Source organism: Neodiprion virginianus, chromosome 5 (genome assembly GCF_021901495.1).
Source record: "Neodiprion virginianus isolate iyNeoVirg1 chromosome 5, iyNeoVirg1.1, whole genome shotgun sequence".
NCBI lineage: Eukaryota > Metazoa > Arthropoda > Insecta > Hymenoptera > Diprionidae > Neodiprion > Neodiprion virginianus.
Genome location: NC_060881.1, coordinates 34,845,242 through 34,867,899, shown reverse-complemented (window position 1 = coordinate 34,867,899; position 22,658 = coordinate 34,845,242). Strand labels below are relative to the sequence as shown.

The following is a 22,658-nucleotide window of genomic DNA, read 5'->3' as shown; positions in this document are numbered from 1 at the left end:
TTGGTAAAGTTTCAATCGACCCATTCTGCATCACACACCAAAATCCACGCACACAAACGCAACGCAGACATTCTCGCCTCACCCGAAACTGCAGTTCAAACATCAGGCACTAAACTCCCAATGCAAATTCAGCTCTGCTGTGTTCAAATGTCCACCATTATCATTGCCTCACTACTAGCTAGCTATGCTCGTCTCTTGTTCATCCTCCGCACTGCAAGTTTCACAGCTCCGCGGTTGACACAACTATTTTCCCATTATCTACACGGAGCAATTGCACTTCTGCTAATAAGCACGGTAAATATTCGTTACTAGTCTTCAGCCTCCTTTTGACGGCTGCATTGAAGCCATAGTTTGAATCGCTTAACCCTTCGCAGCACAGCGTTACATATATTAGACACCTTTTTGAATTGGTTATTAAAGATTTACATTCAATTTCAAGATATCGATGTCATTTTTGTAGCATAATTGGACTTCTAAGATGTCAATGTTGATGTTTCAAGAGGGATAATGATGATTCCGGGAATATAGTGAACGATATAAATAAACAAAGTGTTGAAAATTCTTGTTTTTACAGAATAAATGTAATTGTGGGGAGGTTATGGGAACTAGAAGATGAAACTCAGTGTTCTTTGGTTTGGGGTCGCTAAAAACGAATCCGACGTCAAAATTTCAGAATTCAAAATAACGGATTCAACGTGCCGCAATAAAAATATAAAAATTGATCCGATTCGTCAAATTTTGAAAATATCTCAGATCTGACCCCATTTTTGAAATCAGCGACCTCGAGAATCCTTAAATACCCAGTTTCGAGAAATTCGACTGCAAGGAAAAATGTATGCTTCAAAGGGTTAAAGCTGAACGCGTTTCTCCGGTCGAAGAAATGACTTTGAACACTCTTCCGCGTCATCGTCGACTCGTTCGCTGATTTTGAGAGCTGACAAAATTGAAGGGGCATTCTTCCGACAGTCCGAATCAGGGTACAGAACTGCGCGGATCGATTCCAACGATCCTTCGTCGAGCGGGTGATGAGGCGTCAAGCGGATGCTTTATGGGGCGCGTGTTCAACGGGATACCAATCGAGGCTTGGGCCAATGTACCTTACGTGAGTCGATAACACGAATCAATGCGAAACGGGAAGCTCGAGGGTCTGCAACGCGGTGATGAGGCGTACAGTAACACCGGAATTCGGGCAAACGTGAATGAATGGCGCTGCGATCACGTCGCGGCTGCATTTAACAAATATTCGAACCGTGAGTGTTTTTGAATTGACGGCAGGAGGCGACGGATGAGACGGACGAGGAGCGAGATATTGACGTTGTTGTTGCGATGGGATCGCAGCGATTTTCTGCACGCGATGAGGCTATCCGCAGAGTGTAGGTATGCGAGGTTGTGAAAAAACGCAGACGTTTTATCGTGCATAACCTGCAGTTGAAGATGGAAGCTACTGTGAGAAATGGGCCTAAAAACATACAGTGATTTTAGTTCGTGAAATTTCGGTCGCTTTGTCTACTCTGCCAGCTCACTTATACGAGTGTATAATATTTATGCTCGCCAATAAAAAATCCAATCAAAAAATTCAAATACGTAAAACGGAGAGCAATTTGAACGAGCATTCCTCTTACCGCCTCCGCTCATCATGAAGCAACCCTTTTTATATCGTACCAACTCGTGGGCAATGGGGTTCGAGATACAGGTATGCATACATTGTGGAATTTTTATAACAGGCCACGTTGAATATTGCTAACACGAGGATACTTTTATTCACACATGTTTGTACGCTACGAGTCTGCCGGTTGGAGGATATTTTTTAACAGAAAATTACACGCATACAATTTTTCTCTAGTCTGACAAATTGGTTCTGGACTTTTGCTGCCTGCTGCATTGATAGAAAAGCACAAAATTATTGGTATGTCGTAGTTCATAAGTTACACGAGAAGACATGGTTTTGAATATCCGCCAAAATTGAGAACTTAGGATCAGACAGACAGCCTCCGCCTTATAGCAACACGGGGATTATCAACCGGGTGCGAAGGGCGCGAATTTCGGCTTTCTGCCATGAGCTCAGGGGACAGACTTCGAATTTCAGCTATCTCGTTGAAGTTCAATCTCAGATGCTGACAGCTATGATGGAAGAGAGTGCAGGCTGTGTAAATGGATCACGCCTAGTTGGATATGGAAGTAAAATACAACGTGACCGTAATAGTTAACGACTGGCTGGAGAAGTGTGGAATCCATCGGTACACGGTAATATTAAAGTCCGGTGTGCAAATCAATTCTATTAGGGGAGTTACAAGGAGATTTGAAGTTTCTTTGATGCGGCGATTATGAGATAAGAAATAAGAAAAGTTGTGACGCTTCTTTGTTTTCATTCTATCTATTTGTTCCGGGGGATGCTTTTTTTTGGAGTTTACTCCTTAAGAAACGATTTGAGTTATAGGGCCCGGTACGGAAATTATATGAGGAGTAAAATCAAGTGTAACACGAAAACTTGAGGCGTCATAGAAAGAGACAAACATATATATCGAACGTGCAAAAGAATGAGATGGAATACATTACACAGCGTATCCTATACTCGGGGTCTCCTCTTTGTGCGGTGCTTCGTAGTCTCACTGTATAGTTCATTACCTCCCGTCTGAGAGTTGAATGTGTGCGTATAATTGTACGTGTGTGTTGTGTGCCTGCGTATGAATTTATAAGACGTGACGTTATTACGTCAAGATATTTAAAAATATGGAAGAAATTGATTTACGATAATGAAGAAGAATCCGAAAAACACATGGATGCGGTTAATTGGTAAGCTTATCGTTTACATTTATGAATAATATACATTTCAAATACGAACAACTAGATCTTCTATTTAGTGTTTTTATTATTTTTGATTGATTGATTTAATATATTTTATATTTATATATTATTTTCATTACTTATATTAACCCTTAGCGGCAAACATTTTTCCTTACTTACTATCGACTTGAGTTTTGTACTCGAGGGTTTTTGGGGTCACTGATTACGAATCTGCACTCAAAATTTTAAAATTCAAGATGGCGGATTCAAGATGGCGGATTCAATATGGCGGACCAAAACGCAAAAAGTCGTTTGACAAGAGCGAAAGTTGGTACTCGGGGGTTTTTGCGGTCACTTATTACAAATATGCACTCAAAATTTGGAAATTTTTGAAGTAATATAAATAATCCGAATAATTACAGATATATGTTTGTTTCTCTCATCATTTTGGAAGATGCGTTCATTTACCCTAATTTTCTATTCAATATATCATAATTATCGTTCGTAAGGAGTAAACTCCAGTAGTGCGTCGGAGCTGACACACACACTTTTTTTTATCTCGTATTTTGCTTTCTCTTTTTTTGCCGTCTTCTTCTGGACTCATCAGACTTTCACCAACTCGGTTAAACGATGGCGAAGCGTAGAAGAAGCTAGAGAGCAGATTTCCCGAAGAAGTTGAGCAATCCCGTGGGACTTGGATCCTTTTATCTTTATCCGTAATATCTCGTCTTTCGCAACATGACAAAGCCCGAAACCCGTCGAATGTTCACCTTAGTACAAACTCTCATTCATCCAACTAGATCAGCCGCTCCCTCTCCCTTTGTGAAACATTCACGCGCAATGAATTAAATGGAAGTTCTACTTGATTAGGTCAGATCGCAATAAATATGACAGAGATTAACCCAGAAATTCTTACTCAAGTTTATTCATATCCAAAAAAATCAGTTCAAGGATACCAACGCGGTAAATAATGAAAAATTAACTATTGTTCACAGATGGAAAATACCACATGCTGCCGACGGGAGAGCTCCTCATATTCGCGGTGAGCACTGCCGATGCACATTCGAGCTACCGATGCCGAACCGTCCATCACGTGACCGGAGACACGGTCGAAAGTTCATCGTACGCACGCCTGGTGGTGACCGGTGAGTACCGACGGTCGGTAAAGACTTTTAATTAAAGGAACAGGCGTCCAAGAATTTACGACGTCGAGAACCCGGGGCAATAAGCTATGGCGACACCCCTCGAGGGGTCAAAGGACGCAGTCTGCAACTAGCTGCAAGGCGTGAGAAGGGTGCATCTGAATAGTGGACGAGGGGAGTTATTTAGAAGAGCTGATCGCAGTCGAGGAGGATTATCAGTTTACACAACGATATTGGAGTGAAATTAATCTTCATATAACCCACGAATTCGTTCCTTCGTCTCAAACTGATCCCTTTTCGGTGAAATTTCGTTCCAATCGTTCGTTCGATCGAAGTGATGTGGTTGAGGTCAGGTTAGGTTAGGTTAGGTTACGGTACACTATGATGAGGAATAATCAGATGTCTTAACAAGGAGGAAGGAGAAAGGTGGATGAAACTGAAACTGAAGACCCCTTCAGCTCGGGCATTACATATCCAAGGTGTATTTGTGTTTGTGTGTGTGTGTCAGGTGGCGAAGTCTGTAGTTTGAAGGAGGGCTCCATTTGCGGAGCACGGCGCTCGTGCTGATGGGAGCAGATAGTCCTACTGCGCGGCGAATGGAGCCGAGAAAGGCACTGCCAGATAATGGGGGAAGTGTAGCGAGAGAAAAATGACACCGCCGGGAAAACAACAAGGCACCGATGGTGGGAAACGGAGTTTCTCCTGGCGGTGGATCTCGCCATTTTCCGAGCCCTCGACGGGCTCTGTGTATCAGTTAACGGATGTGCCTCGTAAACGGAACCTTCCCTCTCGCCATCCAGGCGGGGAAATTTTTATTTTCTCACTTGAAAAAATAACAATAATATTAACACAAAATCCACTCGTGTGGTCGAGCAAACAACTCCGAAACCGAAATAAAGACGTTATTGATGTTCGTCAGGGGAACGTCATTCTGTAGGGTACCTTATTCGAGAACATAAAAAATAACCCTATTCTCCAAAAATGATATTTGTCTTTCCGACTAACTCGATAGGCATCCTTCTGGGCAAAGTTCAGATGCAGAAATAGGACTACACTGCACCGATAATTAGGTAGTGGTCGATTTACAGAAACCAAATTGACCAAAAATCTGTTTACTCACACTCACACAATCTAACAAATTCTGTGTTCACGTCGGCCAAACTTATGTATTATAAAATTGTGTCGAAATGACAAAAGAATCAACTTTCTCGATCGAAATGAAAACAATTCGATTGAATAATGGTAAAACGAGTTAAGTTTAGTTTGATATCATTGGAGTGAACAAAAGATTGGGTCGAATGAGGTGATATTTCGCTGGATTTAATAAATCATGGTCGGCGGGACCGAATGTTTGTTGTTAGCAGAAATCGGAACAATTATTTGACGTGGTTTTTATTAAAAATAATATTCTGTACGATGACGATGGAATATTTAATTAAAGCGGTGGCATCCATTCAACCGCAGGTGCAACCTGGTTCGACCATGTATACTGACCGTGAGTTGGTGCTACTAAACAATGGTACGAACTGTCGAATTTCTAATTAAATCAATCTTGACGTTGAAAACATTCGTCTATTCGATTCTACCTGTAAGAATTTATTATGGTAACCACGGTATATTCATTTTTACAAAATCATAGCTGGAACAACGATTTTTCCTCTAACTGAATTTGCTTGGTTGATTCGATGACTTTTTTCTCTTCGCATAGAAGCCCGAATTTCACCTGAAGGGTCGAGTTCAAATACTGAATTCATGTTTGTAGTCCAACTGAAGTCAATTTGCATATTATATGATCCAGGACCGCGGCGAATATGGGATCGACTGGAAAAGTGTGAGAGAGGCAAGAGGGGGATGAGCACCTCGCCATACTCGAAATAATAATCGCTTATCACATGGTCCGCGGCCTTCATTGGCTTGCCCGTGGGTTCCCACGCGTATTGTTTCGTTTTCCTCGACTTTTGTTATTTTTCGAGACATCAAGCAGCGTTATTGCGGTCCAGGGCTGGCTAGGTGGAGATTACACATTCCCTCCGGTATTCTCGTGGCTCGGTCGAAATGGGTTAATGTTTCGTGTCGAGTGCTTGCTGGGAGCAGTCGGCACAACATTCACCCAATTTTTTTCCAATTAAAATTTTTTACACGTCAAAACGGGCTTGACGGCTAGACCTGAAGCTTCCAGCTAATTCATTCCACAGGTTCGGTATTTTTTGCCTTTGTTCAGCCTTTAAGGGGGGAGCCTGCTTTAGAGGCTTCAAAAAATCGGTTTTTTCGAGGATTTTTTTGGGAAGGAAAGAAATATCCGATTAAAGCGAAACTTTCAGGGTTTATTGTTATGTATTTCAACAGTCTTCCCGAGTTTTTTCATTAGGATACATGTCATGTTATGCCTGGTACAAGCATTTCACCGAGGCGTCTCGAGTATGCATTTGTCGTGCGGCGGGAAAGGTGCAGGTCGCAATTTCCATCTGAAACAAAGAAACCAAAAAAATTTTTACTTCTTAATAGTATAGCTTCTAGTTAAACCAAGAAAATTCCACAGAAATTGAAAAATTCAACAATTTTTCGCAAATTAAAAAAAAAATTCATTTTTCTTGGGAAAAGAATTCACTTTAGATTGTTTAAAAAGTGGGTTAATCTTAACTTTCTTAAGGTTTTTTAGGTTCAACTAGAAGAGAATTTCATCCCGAGTACAATGCAATTTGTCTCGTTTCGATAGGACGTTTAGTTTTTTCCCTATCTTTCCCGCCAATTAGGAAAAAGCGTAAAAATGAAAAACGGAGAAATCGTGCGTCAAAGTTTTCGTACATAAAAAATCGTAATTTTCTTGAACTTACCGCATTAATATGCTAATCAGCGATTCCTGGTCCATAGAGTTGCCCTTCAGACTCTTCAAAAAACTGGTTCAAAACTTTAAAAAACTGGTTCAGACTCTTCAAAAAACTGGTTGAAAACTTCAAAAAACCGCTCGTATACCTGCTGGACGCTTGCTCACTATTTCTTCTGTAACTCTGAAAATATTTCCAATTTGCGTCTGAAATTTTAGGGACACATTCTTGGATAGTTTGGGAAGACATTTATGCAAAAAAAAAAATAGATTTTTTGAAGCCTCTAAAGCAGGCTCCCCCCTTAATCCAACTGTTTTTCTGTTGTGGTTCTGCCGGCTCTAATGCCAAAGAACTGCGATAGAGTGGAAACATTGAACCAATCTAAAGTTCTGATGGGTTTACGAATCCCAGATTGAACTCCACCGGGGTATTATCAACGCCGAATAGCTCTAAGAATGCTCAATTCAATTCAACGAACGAGTAGACAGACTTTCCACCCACCAAATAGACCGGAATTCCGGCCATTGCAACTCGGAGCATTTCGCTAATCGGTGGTTGAGAGGGAACCAAAATTTTTTAAGAGATATTGGATCAGACGGTCGTCCACTACCGCCATTCTCCTGTCTGCGGGGCTTGCCACCCTCTACTTTTGGCTTCGACGAGGCAACATTGGCGTCTTGTTTCGTCTATATGAGAACGAAGAATCGGCAAGAAACAATGCGATATTGCTTTCATCGTCTGGGATCTTAGCCAACCAAACTGTCCGTGACGAGGAAAAAGGCTAGAAGCATCTTGCGAACAAGGTCTGAAAGTTATACCCGGCTTTACCCAACGCTCAGGTCGATACGGAGATGGTATTGGTCCGTCAGCCTTAGTTCAAAGACAAGGTTTCACTGTCAGCTGCAGGTGCTAAAGAGCAGAGCCTTAATTGGAGACGAGTTTCCGCTCCGAGATGAGGTCGGTATTTTCTCTCGAATTCCCATCAAAAGCTCCTCCACGGCTATAGAGTTCTGAAATCCGACCAGCTGAATGATTCGCCGAGAAACATACATGTATTCTCCAAGCCTTACTCTACAATACAAAACTTAGCACTGCCGATTGTTTGTTACCGCGTATACATACATGTATACCGTATACTTGTTGTTGACTGCAGTCTTTATTTAACGTGAAAGCGGAAGCCACGCGAAGACGCAGGGAAGACATATTTTCCTTTGTAAAAGAAGACTGGATCACGAGCATGATGGCATCCTGGTGTTAGCACGTAAGGTCATGAATGCTGTAGAAGGTTTATTTTCTCAAAACACGTCACCGTCTCTTCGCCCGTCATTTTAAAGCTCCTCGTGCATTTTCTATTGGGTATCATGTTTCCGAGTCCAATCACGTTATATACAGCAGAATCATTCCTGTATATCACTCGCACTTTATCAATAATGGATTAGTGGCACAAATGATAATCTCTTATGCGAGTTGAACCCCGATAATAAACTCTCGCCTGACGATCTCTTTCGGTACTCTAGTCATCTGTCTTCTCTATTACAAAAGCAGAGCTGCTGCTCTCACGGTTAGAGATAGAAACAAATCAACAGGTTTGATCGATGGCCATTGAATTACGGACGTGGGAAAAAGTTGGATCTGATTGTGAGATAAGGCATAAGCTGATTGATCATTTTTGATTTGTATGTAACAAATCTTCACATCTTCGTCAACTGCATGGTATTGAGAAATATCCTGAAAATTCCCTCTTAATGGACGATGGAAAATGCTGTCACAAAAACCACTCGGGAACTTCAGCAGTGAAGGACTCCGGTCTAACACGAGAGCCTGAAAGCGTTACTGAGAAAAACCCCATCTCCAGAAAACCACTCCACGAAGTAAAGACTGCAGGAAGAGTGTAAAGTGTGTACGTTATGCTGATGACGGTTATTTCATGGTGCTCTACCGTTCCTGAAGCGTAAAACTAGTGATACCTACTCCTCTTCTCGCTCAAGGACGACGAAAAGTCTTCAGTCATGCACTACCTCCCTGCTGCAATGCGTACGATATGATCCACATGCGGTGTTGCGGAACCACCGCAAGTGCAACTCAGCATTCTCATGGGAATCGTTGTCTTCCTTTTTCTCCAACTACCTAAGAGCCGCCCACTTGTCGAGGCACTGAGCATTGTCCGCTAACGGGTCCAGAAAAGGTTTGGGCTCAGCCGGTATTTCCATCGATTGCGCGTATCCGGTGGTGTCATCCACGCCGGCATAAGGCAGGGTGTGGAAACTTTACCATTTCAAGAACGAATTATTCACTGGGCTTGGATCAAACTGTAGCCAACATAATAATGATTTCCACTACAGATATTATAGAACATCTTATATTACCACTAAAGTAGTTGGTAATTCAGTATTTGTGGCGACCTCTGCCGATGAATTACTTTTATACTCACATTCTCGAATGCTGATATAGCAGTAATGCTATGGGTTACACGTACGAATGATCTCATCCGTGTTATTCGATCCGTGGATGATTTTATCTTAAACATATACACTAGAAAGCGCCACTTGAAACCAAGAATGCTACGAAATAAAATTTCATGTTCTATAATTTTGTCCCATTGTTGTGGTATCGCTTTTGTCCAAACCTTTCGAATAACGTGTGGAGGGGAGTAGTAAGTGTTCACACTCTGGCATAAGGTGCTCTGCAACCAGAGGATGGTGATTTCTTTCGTCTCTTTGCTTGATCGCGTCGCGGGGAAAACATCACTTCCACCTGTCGGAAAGCATCTCGCGTTATGCCTCGCCGCGAGAAATTTCCCATCCCCGTGATGTTAATAATTTTCTAATAGACAGCCAGCACCGAAGGAAGAAAATCGCGATTCGGGATCCATTATTTCGGCTGAAACGGCAGGAGGTAAAAAAGTAGGTATAATCTAGCTTAAGCTAGCTCTTCTTTAGCAAAAACTCGCTTAGAGTGAAACTTTTTGGGGAGTATACGTGGAAGGAAGTGACGTGGCGTGCGGAGTAGTCCATTTGTTATGAGCTGAACGACGGGCAGGCAGGAGTATACAAGTAGAGGTTTTCCGTTCGTAATTTATCAGCCAATCCATTACCCATACATACAATATCAATTCCTTTTTCACCGATACAAGAAGAAGGCTCGTATATTTATGATCCATTCGATTATTTGCAATTGCTAACAAGGTTAGGGTGGAACAGTTTTTAACGAAACGTTTGGTCTTATGCCTACGTAATAATAGTGATACCGATTTGGCAAAGCCTAATGGTCATTTGCAACGATAATGAAAATCCATAACTCGATATTTCTAGATGAGTAATCTGCAGCTCGCTTAATGACGGGGGGAGTACCTTTAAGCAAGGAAAAAATCACTGATTTTCATGGTTTTTTTACAAGGAAAGACTTGTTCAAAATTTTCAACCTTTTCATACTTTTTTTTTGTTACTTTTCGCAACTATATCGTATTTTTTTTTTTTTTTTTGATATATTTCAAAAAGGCGGAGATACGGCACGGTCTTCTGTTCGGGTTGCGGCGAACCTCATCAGACGGGGTGTCGTGTGGCGTTGAATGGATTAATCTAAAACGAAAGAAACAAAGATTGTTCTGTCAATAATACTCAAACGCGTAATATGATCCTATAAAAAGTGAGAAAAGTTGAAAATTGATGAAATGGTACGCTTGGAAACAAAACAGTTGAATTTTCTGACAATAAAATGTCGATATTTCGCAATAAAATAATACTTCTTTGTTCTCATCCAATCTCACAAACATTTAGGTTTATATTTTAGATAATAAAGTTAGGAAGATGTACACTAAGTTTCGTCGAAATCGGTGGATTACTTTTTTAGCTATGTGTCACGCCTGTTTTGAAAATGTAGTTTTGAGAAAAACGCGTTTAAAGTTTTTTTAAGTAAAAACTGTATGACGTCAATACCTTCAATCACGCCCTCGGATTCTTCGCAAAGTTCATTTTCCTGGATTTGCTTCTCTGTTCGGGCTTTCGAGCTTCTTCAGAAGATATTGAGCTTCTGCGCTGCTGACGAACTAATCGCCCCTCATCGAGAAGGACTGCGAATTTAGTTCTAAGCCACGGGATTTAGACTCTTGAAATGTTATACGAACATTTTTTGGAATAAAAAAATTATCGTTTTTTTTAGGCGGCTAAAGGTATTTCCCCACTTAATCCAAACCACTGACGCGAAAGACGCACTCTTTGCTCATCTCTCGTTTGATCACACGTTACAATTCGCAAATGGCGGATGATGAAACTGGACCGTGCGAAACCGGACGCGATATATGCAAAGCCTGGGAATATATACGCGTGGGTGGTACGTGTGGCCAGGACTGCGATCAATATATCATCAGCTGAAATTACAATAATACGTGAAAACGGAGGCGAGTCAGGTCGAGTCGTATTAAAGAGCGACAGAGGTGCAGATAAAAAATACAAAGAAAACAAAACCATCGCGACGCTCTGCTAGAGAAATCATGCCCAGCTTCGTTAAACGTGGAATCATTTCCATGTGCTGAAAAAAACCTTGTAATTCATTTTGTACATTCTGTGGTAAAACTCATACATCGTGATCTAGAATTTATTACCGTGATTATAGAATTGAAATAAAAAAAGGTGATATTGTTAAAATAATGCAAATACCCGTGAATGAAACGAAATATTCAGATTGCCGAGTCCCATTTCACGGTGTTTTATTCGGCGTACCCACATTTGGCTTTACCCTGGCTGCTTAGTGAGGCAGAGGAATTCCATCTGCAAGTCACTCCAAAGGTTAATCTCGTGTAAAGCCTCTTGCGGATCCTTTCCTGGGGAAAAATGCTCTTTGTGAGCGTTGAAAACTTCTTGAATTGCGGCAGAGACTTGAACCGAAAGTTTTACTTCGACTGCTAAAGAATATGCTTCGTTAGTATGCATTTCAAATTCATAACCGTCTCGTGTGTATAATACTCGCTTATTTCATGCGTACCCTTCTCATCCGTTCAGTTACGCATTCTTCCCAACGGATATTACAAACTGGACTCACAAAAATTTTCTCAAGTTCTCAAGAGGATCAATATTTTCCACAGCAGTCTTTCCTGGCCGGATTTCCTCCGATAAACCTTTTAGAGTTATACACGTTTTAGAATCTGCACTCAGAATCACTTGTACTTTTTTGTCGGGTCCTTATTACCGTATAAAGTACGAATCTGGCACGGGTGCATTTTCAAGATTACAGTTATAGAAAAGACGTGATGTTTAAAGGGATGCTAAATTTCAATTCTCATTAGGTTAATGCTGGGCTTACATGCTTCTAGTTTTAGCTTAATTAAGACATACTGACGTAGACTTTAAGGTAGCGTGAAGACCTTAGAAACCACTGTGCAACAGAGTTTTGGCTCATTTCCCCGCATCTTTGCCAGTGGTGGTAGGTACAAGATTTCTCTCACTACGATGCTGTTCCTTTCCTTCTCAAATATTCGTAAGCAAGCCTAAATCAAACTGGAAGAGCAAACTGCTCGTAAACACGCTCTGTAACAGCTCAATCAACGCTGGCTACGTAACATGGACGAAGCTTGATTGGCACTGATCAAAGAGCAACGACGCGTCACGAAACAGTCTGCTGATTACTAATGGCCTATGCTTGACGATTTGCCCAGTTGAATGATTAGTGCTCGAGTTTTATCAGCAAGGACATTATACCGTTAAGGTTTGCGAAAATATAAAGCAAGCTGATTAGGATTTTTTTTTTTTTTGTCATTTTGAAATTAACGAGCCTCCTCTTCTGTAATTCGCAACGAAGTAGGTAAAACACGACTGCCATCTATATGGTTAACGAGTGAAATGATCACTGTTCGCGGAGTTGAGTAGCTATTCGTGTACTTTAAACACTGAAACGGGAGACCAGGACGAGATATTGTGTAAAGACTGAGAGGTGGGTGCAACTTTGACCCGTCCGTTTGCTAGTGTAAATATTGTCCATTCACAACTGTTCCGGAAATTTTCAGGGGTTCAAAGCTACTTATGAACAAAGTACAGGTTTAGTTACGAACACACGAGTTTCCGACTTAAGAAGCTTTCGGTGGTATCGCGAACTGGCAGCTGCAGCGTCGTCAGGCAAGCCAGTTAATGTATGAAGGAGTACGTTAAAATATTTCTCTGTAACAGGCGGCTCTTAACTCAAAAGACGAGGGAAATGAATCAGAAACTGTTTGCCGGATGTTATCTTCGGAGCCCGACAACGTATTGGGATTTATGAATGGGTACCACCTACTTACCTTGCACCAACTACGGAGTACTGTTCGTGGAACGACGAGCTTGTTCGCGAAGACGGAAATTTGGTTACGAGGAAGTAACGTCGGACAATACTTAGCCGAATCTAGTTTCGCACAATCATTGTTCTGCTGCCTGTCTCACAGGAAACAAGAGAATCTTTCAACCATCCGGCATATAAGGAGAATTTCAATTCCAGCAATACTCATTTCATTGGAGTCGTATAAGTGTGAGGCGAAGGACTTCATGAATGAGGCAAGGACACCGCGGAGATGACGGTCCTTCGATCGCCAGCGTTAAGATTGTGTGACACCCTGAGATATCAGAGAGTTTCCTCTGCAATGACTCAACAACGCCTGACGCGCATTCCCAAACCCATTATGTAAACCACTCCATGTCCATTAGGATTTTCAAAGAGCAATTAGTGAAAGGACGCTTTGTGTCTACAAGCAGACGCCACGCAACTCTCGCATCCCCGACATTCTGAACCGATATACCTAATCGACCCTCGTCTTTAGGGATATTCGATTCTGAATCGATCTTCCGTAGAATCAATCTTTTTGGTGAGAAAAATCTATCTTTTGAGTCAATTCTCCAACGTTTCATGATCTATAAAATCTTTGTACTACTGAGAGAGAGTCAAGGTAGAAAAGAAAGTGCATTCGGCTCCCGCGCTGCATATTTCATTCGAGGCGGGTCTCCAGGTTTGGATTTTGGTTATTCGCTTGACTATAACTTCCGATCATGCGCTTAATTTGGAGTTTGGATTTTTTGAGACACGTGACATGAAAAGATCAATTTTCACACGTCTGATTCCGAATTGATCCAGAGATCGATTTTTCACGAAAGATCGAACATCCCTACAGTCGTTCCTCATCTTCTCCGTTTCCGCAAATTCTGTTAAATGTTGTACGAGTGGCTGCAGAAGTCGTTGATGAAGAAGAACGGGTGCACCTGTTCTCTTTCGCTTCTTTATCTCTACTGGAATAACGCAGGAAAATGGAGGTGGACACCATCAGCGCTACCGCCGGAACCTGGTAAATTACATGCCAGAGGATGCCTGGATCCGCCTAGCTGGATAACACAGTGTCACAGGGGGAGTAATTGCTTAATACATACCGGGTGGCCAGCAGGACGACGCAGTCTGCAATCTGAGCTAGGGTATCATTTGAACGTTGTGGTAACGGGTCAAAGACGTGCGGGAAAATCATTGGCTCGACTGGTCCCTTCGGGGAAAACGATCATCTCTGGTCGAAGGGACAGATATAAACGTGTGAATTCTTGTTTTCAGAACACCGTAACCCGGTACCACCTCGATTTAACGAACGAGTGAGCCCGGCGCCTGTTCGAACGGGGGAAACAGCCGTGTTGTCCTGCATCTCCCAGGGAATTCCACCCCCTAACTATCTCTGGTTTCGTGAAAAGGGAAACGGGGCTGAGGTGGTGGGGAATTCGGAACGAGTCCACGCTAGAGCCGGCGTTTTGGTGCTTCAATCGGCGAGGACCGAAGACGCGGGTCGCTACGTCTGCCACGCCAATAATACAGCTGGCTCGGAAAGGGTGGAACTCGAGGTGTTCGTCATCAGCAGCTTGTCGGTTCATCTAACACCTCAACAGGTGAGCGATATTCGTCGATTCGCTTATGATTGCGGTCCCACTTCACTCCCTATCAGCTCGAACAAGATACTTCAATTTGATGGTCCTTGTCCGGTAGGGGAAGCAGTGTTTGGCACCGGATTGTGATCAAATCTGAGATGTGTTCGTCACGTTAACCGCTTGCCAGATATGAATCAGGTTCGGGGCCCCAGGGCCAAAACAATTTTGCTTCGGGTTGGTCAGTGATAATTAATAAAAGGAACTAAGAACGTAATGCAATCGTACAGAAACAGTATACAAATGTTGCCAAAATCGGTGTTCAGATATAGCTTGTATTGCCTGACCGGGTTTCAGCTTAGGTAGAATGTCCAATAAATGTCGTTATTGAGGAAAACATGATATTCATGTGTACAGCGTTCAGACAACTTCCGGAGTGATAATACATGGGAAATTTTGCAATACATAAAGCTTCAATACTTAACATTCATACTTTTTCCAGGTACTTCGGCCTATCGTTGAATGATCCCTGACTCTGATTCGTATTAAACGTGAAAAGCTTTAGAATTCTGAGTCCGATGTACCGATTTGTCTGGGACAGAAATTTGCATGCCGTTGTTTAAACGCTGGAAACTTTAGGGATGGGTGATGAGGGGCTTTTCGAGGGCTTCACTCCTGCGGTGCTTGATCAATCCTGAACTCCTGCAGACTACCCAAACTTCGTCAAACTAATATCGCCCTTACACGACACTTTTCTTGAATAGATCACGGTAGACCTTGGTAAGGACACGGAATTCCAATGCGTCGTTAGCGGGCAACCGACTCCCGTCATTTCCTGGACCAAAGACGGTCTCCCGCTGAGGGACACGTCTTCCAGCAGGATCAGAGTCGTTGGTCACAGTGGCTCGACCCTCCACATCACTGGCGTTAGCCGGGATGATCGCGGAATGTATCAGTGTTTTGCCAAAAACGACTACGAGATGGTGCAAGCGACTGCGGAGCTGCGTTTGGGAGGTAAGTGTAGTGAATCCGGATGGTGAATATCTTTCGTTTTCGAATGAATTAGTGTCAAAGATTCATGGAATCCTGTGTAACAGCAGGATGAACAAAAATCAGCTGAAGGATTTATCGTGCCTTCGATTTCCGCGAACTTAAGTGGCATGTCATGTTACCGCATAATCTTGGCCATTGCTAATGAAGCGGGAACGAACTACATGGTTCGGATGCAGGGTACAGATGAGGATGGCAAATGATGTTCGATTATACAACCTGGCTAGTACAAAAACTGTTTCTCTTTCATAGAGGGCGAGCAATGAAAAGAGTGATTGGATAATTGAGCTTTTGAAGCAAAATGAGAGATATAAGTATTGTCCTGGGACTAGTTGAGAAAATCACGTTCTAAAGCTCCTCTCAAGACACGAGAGCGAATATTAAAATCAGGTTCAGCTTCACGGCTTCAGGAATGAAATTATTACTTAGTGGAATGTCAAACATTCGAGGTAGGAGGTTGGGGTAAACAGAGATAGAAGTAAGAAAGCGAAGGAAGAATTTATTTCTCTTCATATTATTCACTGAATTATAAACACATGCCACATAAAGGATACCTGTTATTAAATTTTTGATTTGTAGTACTGCTTCAAAGTTGAGTATAATTGTTGTATAAAGTAAAATTTCATCTCTTGTACGGTCAACTGCCCCAAAAATGCGCTACACTATTGACGCCCCAAGCGATATTGAATATGAGTACGAAACATATAACGCAGAACGTTAAGTAGACGTGGACGATCGTTTCTGTCGAGAATATTAGAAGAATCGTCGCTAGAATAACGAAACATGATAACATCCGCAGTCAGATCCATGCCTAAGAATCATTCGATACAGGAAATTCCGGGCCTAGCCAAAATAACGCATTTTGAGAAACAACGACCAGGATATTCTTGTTCTCTCTCAAGTGAGAAATTCTAACTTTTCATTGGAATCAGTAAAAAGGTGCGATGCTGACTTCTCTTGAAAATATGACAGCTGGACCTTGTATAACGTCCCTCTTTTCCTCTGCGTACGTACTCGGGTTGCCGCTTCATAACCATGTGAAAAAAAGAATTCTCAGTTCGCATTGTGAGGGTGTACGTCAGTGTCCGTATATACATACCCATAACGTCCCAGTATTTATTTAGCAAATTTCATTTCAAACTTAGTACGATGTTTGAAATTATTATAACTTTACCGTTAGGAATATTTGCAAAATCACAACACGATTGAAACACCGGAGGGCGATAATTAACTTTCATAGTCCGCAGCAATATAAACGAAAATTTTAATATGAATATAATTTTCATGAATATGATTTTAATAACAAAGACATGATTAATATTTTAATATAATTGTATGAAGTAGCAAAAGGAGAAATAAGATTAAAATTTAGTGCATAAATCGATGATCAGAATGGAGTCAGCAGAATACATGCGGTTTCAGTGACGCACAATAGTAAGGTGACTTAAAAATGGTAACAAAAGGCATGCATATTCATACTTGAGTAATAAAGTTTAATCATGTATATCCGGCTACAAAGATTTCTCAAAGAAACCGGATAAAGTCAACTCAATGCTTAGAAATCATGCAAGTTTTTTTAATTGAGAAATAAAACGAATCAGCTTGAATTTCAGTGCGAGCTTCAGTGTTCGTAGCCTGGCAATGACTTTACGGCAACTGTCCTTGATGATTTAGAACTCGAATTAGACGACACAATAATATTAGTGTTATGATTACGTAGTGCACTGTTTTTTTGTCTAGTAGATTTTACACTACTCGCTAATCAAAATGTATGTCTTTCGCTTCTTTGCCATTTTTCACTTTATAAACTGAACTTTTGCGTTGTCTTTCCTTTCGACATTTAATTATTCCACCACCTCCTCGGTTATCATTGAGATTTTAATGTAAATTGAGTTGGTGACCCTCCTCACTTAAGGTCGCTTAAAAATTTCGTAACCATGTCCTCGGAGATGAGGAAGTCTCATGAAAACTATGCATAACGAGGAGGTGCGACATCGACTCCGTAAGCATTTTGTTTCATCTTTTTTCATCGCACGAGGTGTTCACCGCAGGCAAAGTTCAAAAATTGCGACTCATTCCTTGAGCCTATCGAAGTCGTGACGGAGGAAGTTGGAATAGCTGATTCAAAAGCGTTTCAGATAACCAGCATTTTTGGTTCATAATCAAGAAAACCAGAGTTCCCTAAGTTGGTGAAACGTGATTCTCCTGCCGGATTATACTTTGTGATATCCGGCCGGAATCTGGGAAAGGATGCCACTGGGCTTCATTGCCGTCCGCAACAGGCCATTCCAAGGGTATAACGACCTCACCCGATATGAAAACGCACAAATCCCCTATTCGCTTCTATCTCACTGATCCAATTTCCTTCAGGACTCATCCAGGGTCCGCGCTTCCGTTTCTACCGAACGTTCATTACCCTTGTGGCAAAAATACAACGGTTCAACAGTCATAGCGGCAGTATATGCAGAGGGGCAACAGTTCGATCCATCCGAAACCTTCCTCCATGTGATTCCACCCATTTTTGACTGTGACCCTGAAGTCATCCTTGCTCGGCGAGGGAGGCAAGAAAGGAGGAAGAATGAACAGTTTTTTCGTCGAGCATCGTTTGACTTTTCGGGTGTTTCGGTCGGTTGAGCAAAAAGTGGATGATCTGGAGGGCAGAGTGACTTTAGTGTGGCTGCTTGAACACCGAAAGCACGAAAAAGAAAGGGAAAAAAGAGAATTAGAAGTAACAGTTCGAGTGGCGTACGCCACACTGACGTTTCGTTAAATAAATATATCCAATTTGTCTTTGTCACGGTCCGCATAAAAGAAAGAACTGCACAGCAAAAACGTCAGGGTGAAATAGCGCAGACAAATAGCGCCAACGTTCCTGCAGTCCTCTCGGTGCTGCCATCTTTGAACCCGAAATTCATGCGTTCGATCGGCTGCCGAGGAAAAGGCAACGCAGACCAATGCCAACATTGCATCGATTCTAATTCTATGAATCCTAAACCTTATCGTTCGCTGCTATCATCTTAAAGAAAAACTGGGGGAAGGAAAGTAATCTTATTTTTTCCGAGTACATTCCACGGAGAACAACGTAAACTGAAAATTTGGTACGCCGAAGTAGTTGAGAGCATCAGACCCTAATGGTTTGTAGTTTGAAAGTTCTCACTCTGGCACCATTTTACGTGATGCTCGAAGTGGGAAGTTAATGGGTGCCGTTTCCCAACGACTTTGCGAATTCCCGTCACGTCTAAGCATCTTACGGTTCCCGAACCAAGGCGGACTTTCCTTTATCCCGGAACGATGAATACTCTTGTATAGTTGGCAAATTAATTACAACAGTACGCGCTAAGTCTATACAATCAATAAGACAACGATGGTCAAGTCGTCGGTCAACAAGTTATGCTTACGTCGTTACAGCGAGACGCGTGTAACTCGAAATTAACGAGGATTAAGAACGCGGAAGACTCTATAGCATCGATAGTATCGGTCACCCCATAATTTGACGTACCTTATCAGCGTCAAAGCGGTGTCACCGCGTCGACAGAAAGGATATCCTCCTCCATCAGGATATGTAAAATAAATGATTGTTCGGTGGATCGGAACGTGCAAACGGGAGGCATAATGAATCAAAAGCGATGGTGCATGGTACATCCGGAAATATGAAGCATCAGTTTTTGTTCAAACAGACGTCTTCACGGATAGTTGGAATGAATATAATATGAATCCAAGAGGCGTATCATCAGGGATCGATACCGAAGTTCTGCATTAATGGATTGAAAAGGAGGCCGGGCGCTGGGGATAATCCCTTTCCTCGTGCCTCTTCGTGATCGGTAGCCACCAAGACTTTCCAAAGCTCTTCCTCATACACCTTTTGTGTACTAAACACAATCAAAGTTTCGACGATCACGGTAAATTATTATCCGCGATACAATCGGCTCCCCCTTTCACAAACTCAGTCCGGTCTCAATCTAGAATCTTTGCAAACTTAGAATACGCCACAGTCTTTTGTACGCCGTAAAGAGTTTCCAAGTTTGGATAACATCGACAATGAAAATAGCAATGATAATTAATAAGAAAAACCGGCGTCACCGGGAACGATAATGATAAAATGGACCACGAATTGTGGGCCCGGATGACATCTTCGGAGCTCATTTTCTCTAACTCACTAATCCTGCTTTTATAATTGCGATTATTATTGCTGTGATGCAGTCTAGTGAATGATGAGCACTTGACGAGACAAAGTGACCGAGAGTGTGTTTTACATTACACGAACATCCAGCCGTGCGTCGTTGCGTAATTTTGGGGCTTAATTCGCGAGGCAGTACCAGAGTTTAGGCGTCAAACCGCAGATCGATAACTCGCTCCATACACCCAACCCCTTGTGGATGTTGCCTAAACGTCGTCTGTGCTGCATAATATTCTCGTGTTACGTCAAGTGGTCCCGGAGGGCTGACAGACCGACCGACGAATATGAGGCGAGGGTGTAACCTGAAGGGACGTCCCGTATATGTATAAGGGTTGATATGACGCGGCCACACCTCCAGACGACTTTCTCTTCGTCCAAGGACAGGAGAAGTCGTTTGTTTGAAAATATTCAGCCCGTTGGATCGCTTCATTTGTTATACTGGTTTCTGTTTAGATGCCTCGCCCCAGCTGGTTTACAAGTTTATCGAACAGACAATACAGCCGGGACCATCCGTTTCTCTGAAATGCATAGCAGCAGGAAATCCGACTCCCCACTTCACCTGGACTTTGGATGGGTTTGCTCTTCCTCAGAACGACAGGTAAGAAAATACTTCACAACTCGTGCGTCCAATTCTCGAGGTTTAATAGAACACTGATATGAAAACTCAACTCTGACTCTAATCAGTGTGATTTACAAATAATTTCCTTAGCTGTACTTTTTTTTCTTTCTTCATTAGTTGTCTATGTAACAGTTTTCAAAGTGAGGTAACAGAAACAAAACGAAAAAGCATTCATGTAATGGAAAAGAAGAGTGCACTAACGAATAACTTTTGAATAAATAGAGAAAACATACGCCTTCACAAAAAGAACTCTTCATAAACTATGAAATCAATTATTGCGTTGTGAAAGGATCGGCAATCTTGATTACATCCTTCGGGTGTTCGTTGACGGTATTCAGTGAGATGCATGAAAAACAAATTTTGTGAAGGGTACTGCGGACCCTCAGTAGGAAGGTTTCGTATTTTTTTTTGCTGCTGGATAAAAGAAGTAATTTTAGTTTAGTGACTGGCTTTTCTTCCGAAGCCTTTAAAGTTTTAGCCTGGAAATTAGCTGGATCTGCATAGCTTAATTTATATCTTGAGCCGTTCATGACTTCCGTAAATCAGGGGAAATAATTATTCAACTTCACGTTAGGAAGAAGAATATCGTACTAGTTTCAACCGCTGAGCTTTTGATACTACCATTCTTCTTCAACCGCCGTAGGGTGAAGAGTGTAGAAGAGGGAGTGAAACATGGAAAGCATTTGAAGCAGGAATGCGAATGATGGTTCAGTGTGGTGTCGAGTTTGCAGTTTGAAACGTGCTTTTGAACGCTGCTTGTTTATTCAAAAAAGACATGTTCCTTCGATACGAAAGCAATAAATGTGGAAATGTAGAGCCGCGTTGGCGTAGCTGAGATGTAATTAGTGAAACAGGAATGTAAGGAATTGTTTCAGCGCATTGTTTCGGTAAAGCGTTCCGACGTCGGATTTCTGTCGTCATCTATATGTTAATTCCAATTTGAATACCTCTTGCTTCACTTTGAGACCTTTTTCAAATAGGTCGTGATAAGAGACAGTCATTTAATTCGACATGTAATGAAGGAGTTCTTTAATTAACGCCACGGATTAATTAAACGATTGCCACGCAGAACTTCTCAACCCTTTTGCTGCCAGTACGTCTACGTGAACATAATCGATTTCGTCTCAAGTCTAATGAGACGCGATTTTTCATTAGAAATAATCGAAAAATGATAATTTCATCATTTTCAGTTGATCTCATTTCGAGACTGGAGAGTAATTCTCCTGAAAGCTCGCTCGTTATTTTCTACTTTGCGTAAAATTCGTGTGCTCGAATTCAAATGCCACTAGTCCTGTAATATTACACAATTTTTGTTAATCCAAATATGAATGAAGGGTATCAATCTCGATGAAGTTGATCCTAACTTGACGACGATGATTAACTTTAGATAGAAAGTGTTTCTTAATACCCCCGGGATTCGCTAAAGCTCCAGACAATGGATAGAAACTAAAGAATAAAGGTGCAGAGTCTGTGTCTAGGTTCGATCGTGGGGCGAAGCATTGTTTGCGGCCCCGGATAATCTTCAGAAATGGCCGATAAATAGTTAATTTCAAACCTTTCAAGAGACACATCGATCCTCGCATTCCCATCTCTAAATATAGACTTGACGTAGGATTACTGATGCATTCTTCATCGTCTAGCCTGGAGACAATTATAACCCTAGTGGAACGGCGAGTAAATTCAATCAATGAGATGTTAGAGAAACATTGAATTGCTCAAATGAACCACGGACTCATTACGTTCAGAGAAGTTTTCTCTCGGTACTAAAAAAAATGCAATCAGTAAAATCGTGTTTGAACACGTGTGCGCAAAAATGAGTCTATTAATTTAAAATCAAGACGGTATTCAAAGACAGCTGATATCGTATACGATTGCAAAGTTATGATTGAAATATAAAAACAGCGGAGAAAGTTTCCGGAGCCAGAGGGATAAGGTCGATGTTGTTCGCCGTTGTATGAAAATTGAAATCCAATTTTCCTCTAGCTTACTTCGTTATTGCTTCCAGCGGCATCTGTCTATCCCGTACCTACGTGAAATTATCACTGTGCTATTTCACTTTGCCGTCGCCATTTTATTTCTTTCGTATACTAAGTTTCTTTTGCTCTATCGTTCAAGTGAAATTTAGGTCGACGGATTCGTTTACTCACCGCTTGTGGTGCTCACTTATTCATACCCAATAATTCCGAGTCACTGACCTCAGAAGCC

General features: G+C 41.8%; 1 protein-coding gene and 1 long non-coding RNA gene across 7 annotated transcripts in view; one reads left to right on the top strand and one right to left on the bottom strand.

The window, feature by feature from the left end:
* LOC124304767 (Down syndrome cell adhesion molecule-like protein Dscam2) overlaps positions 1-22,658 on the top strand; it is a 68,131-nt gene that overhangs the window by 33,761 nt on the left and 11,712 nt on the right. For all 5 annotated transcript variants that reach the window (XM_046763387.1, XM_046763385.1, XM_046763388.1 and 2 more), the window contains 4 exons: positions 3,780-3,929; positions 14,306-14,631; positions 15,372-15,621; positions 20,288-20,432. In XM_046763387.1, the coding sequence (XP_046619343.1) occupies positions 3,780-3,929; positions 14,306-14,631; positions 15,372-15,621; positions 20,288-20,432 (871 nt within the window). The remainder of the gene's footprint in view (positions 1-3,779; positions 3,930-14,305; positions 14,632-15,371; positions 15,622-20,287; positions 20,433-22,658) is intronic.
* Positions 9,896-12,294, bottom strand: LOC124304768 (uncharacterized). Of its 2 annotated transcripts, none has more exons than XR_006908266.1 (5): positions 12,086-12,294; positions 11,732-11,864; positions 11,407-11,651; positions 10,687-11,117; positions 9,896-10,329 (listed from the first exon to the last, which is right to left on the bottom strand). It is a non-coding gene; the product is annotated as an uncharacterized LOC124304768 (long non-coding RNA). The 2 variants fall into 2 exon arrangements; XR_006908267.1 differs by having other exon boundaries at positions 11,407-11,648.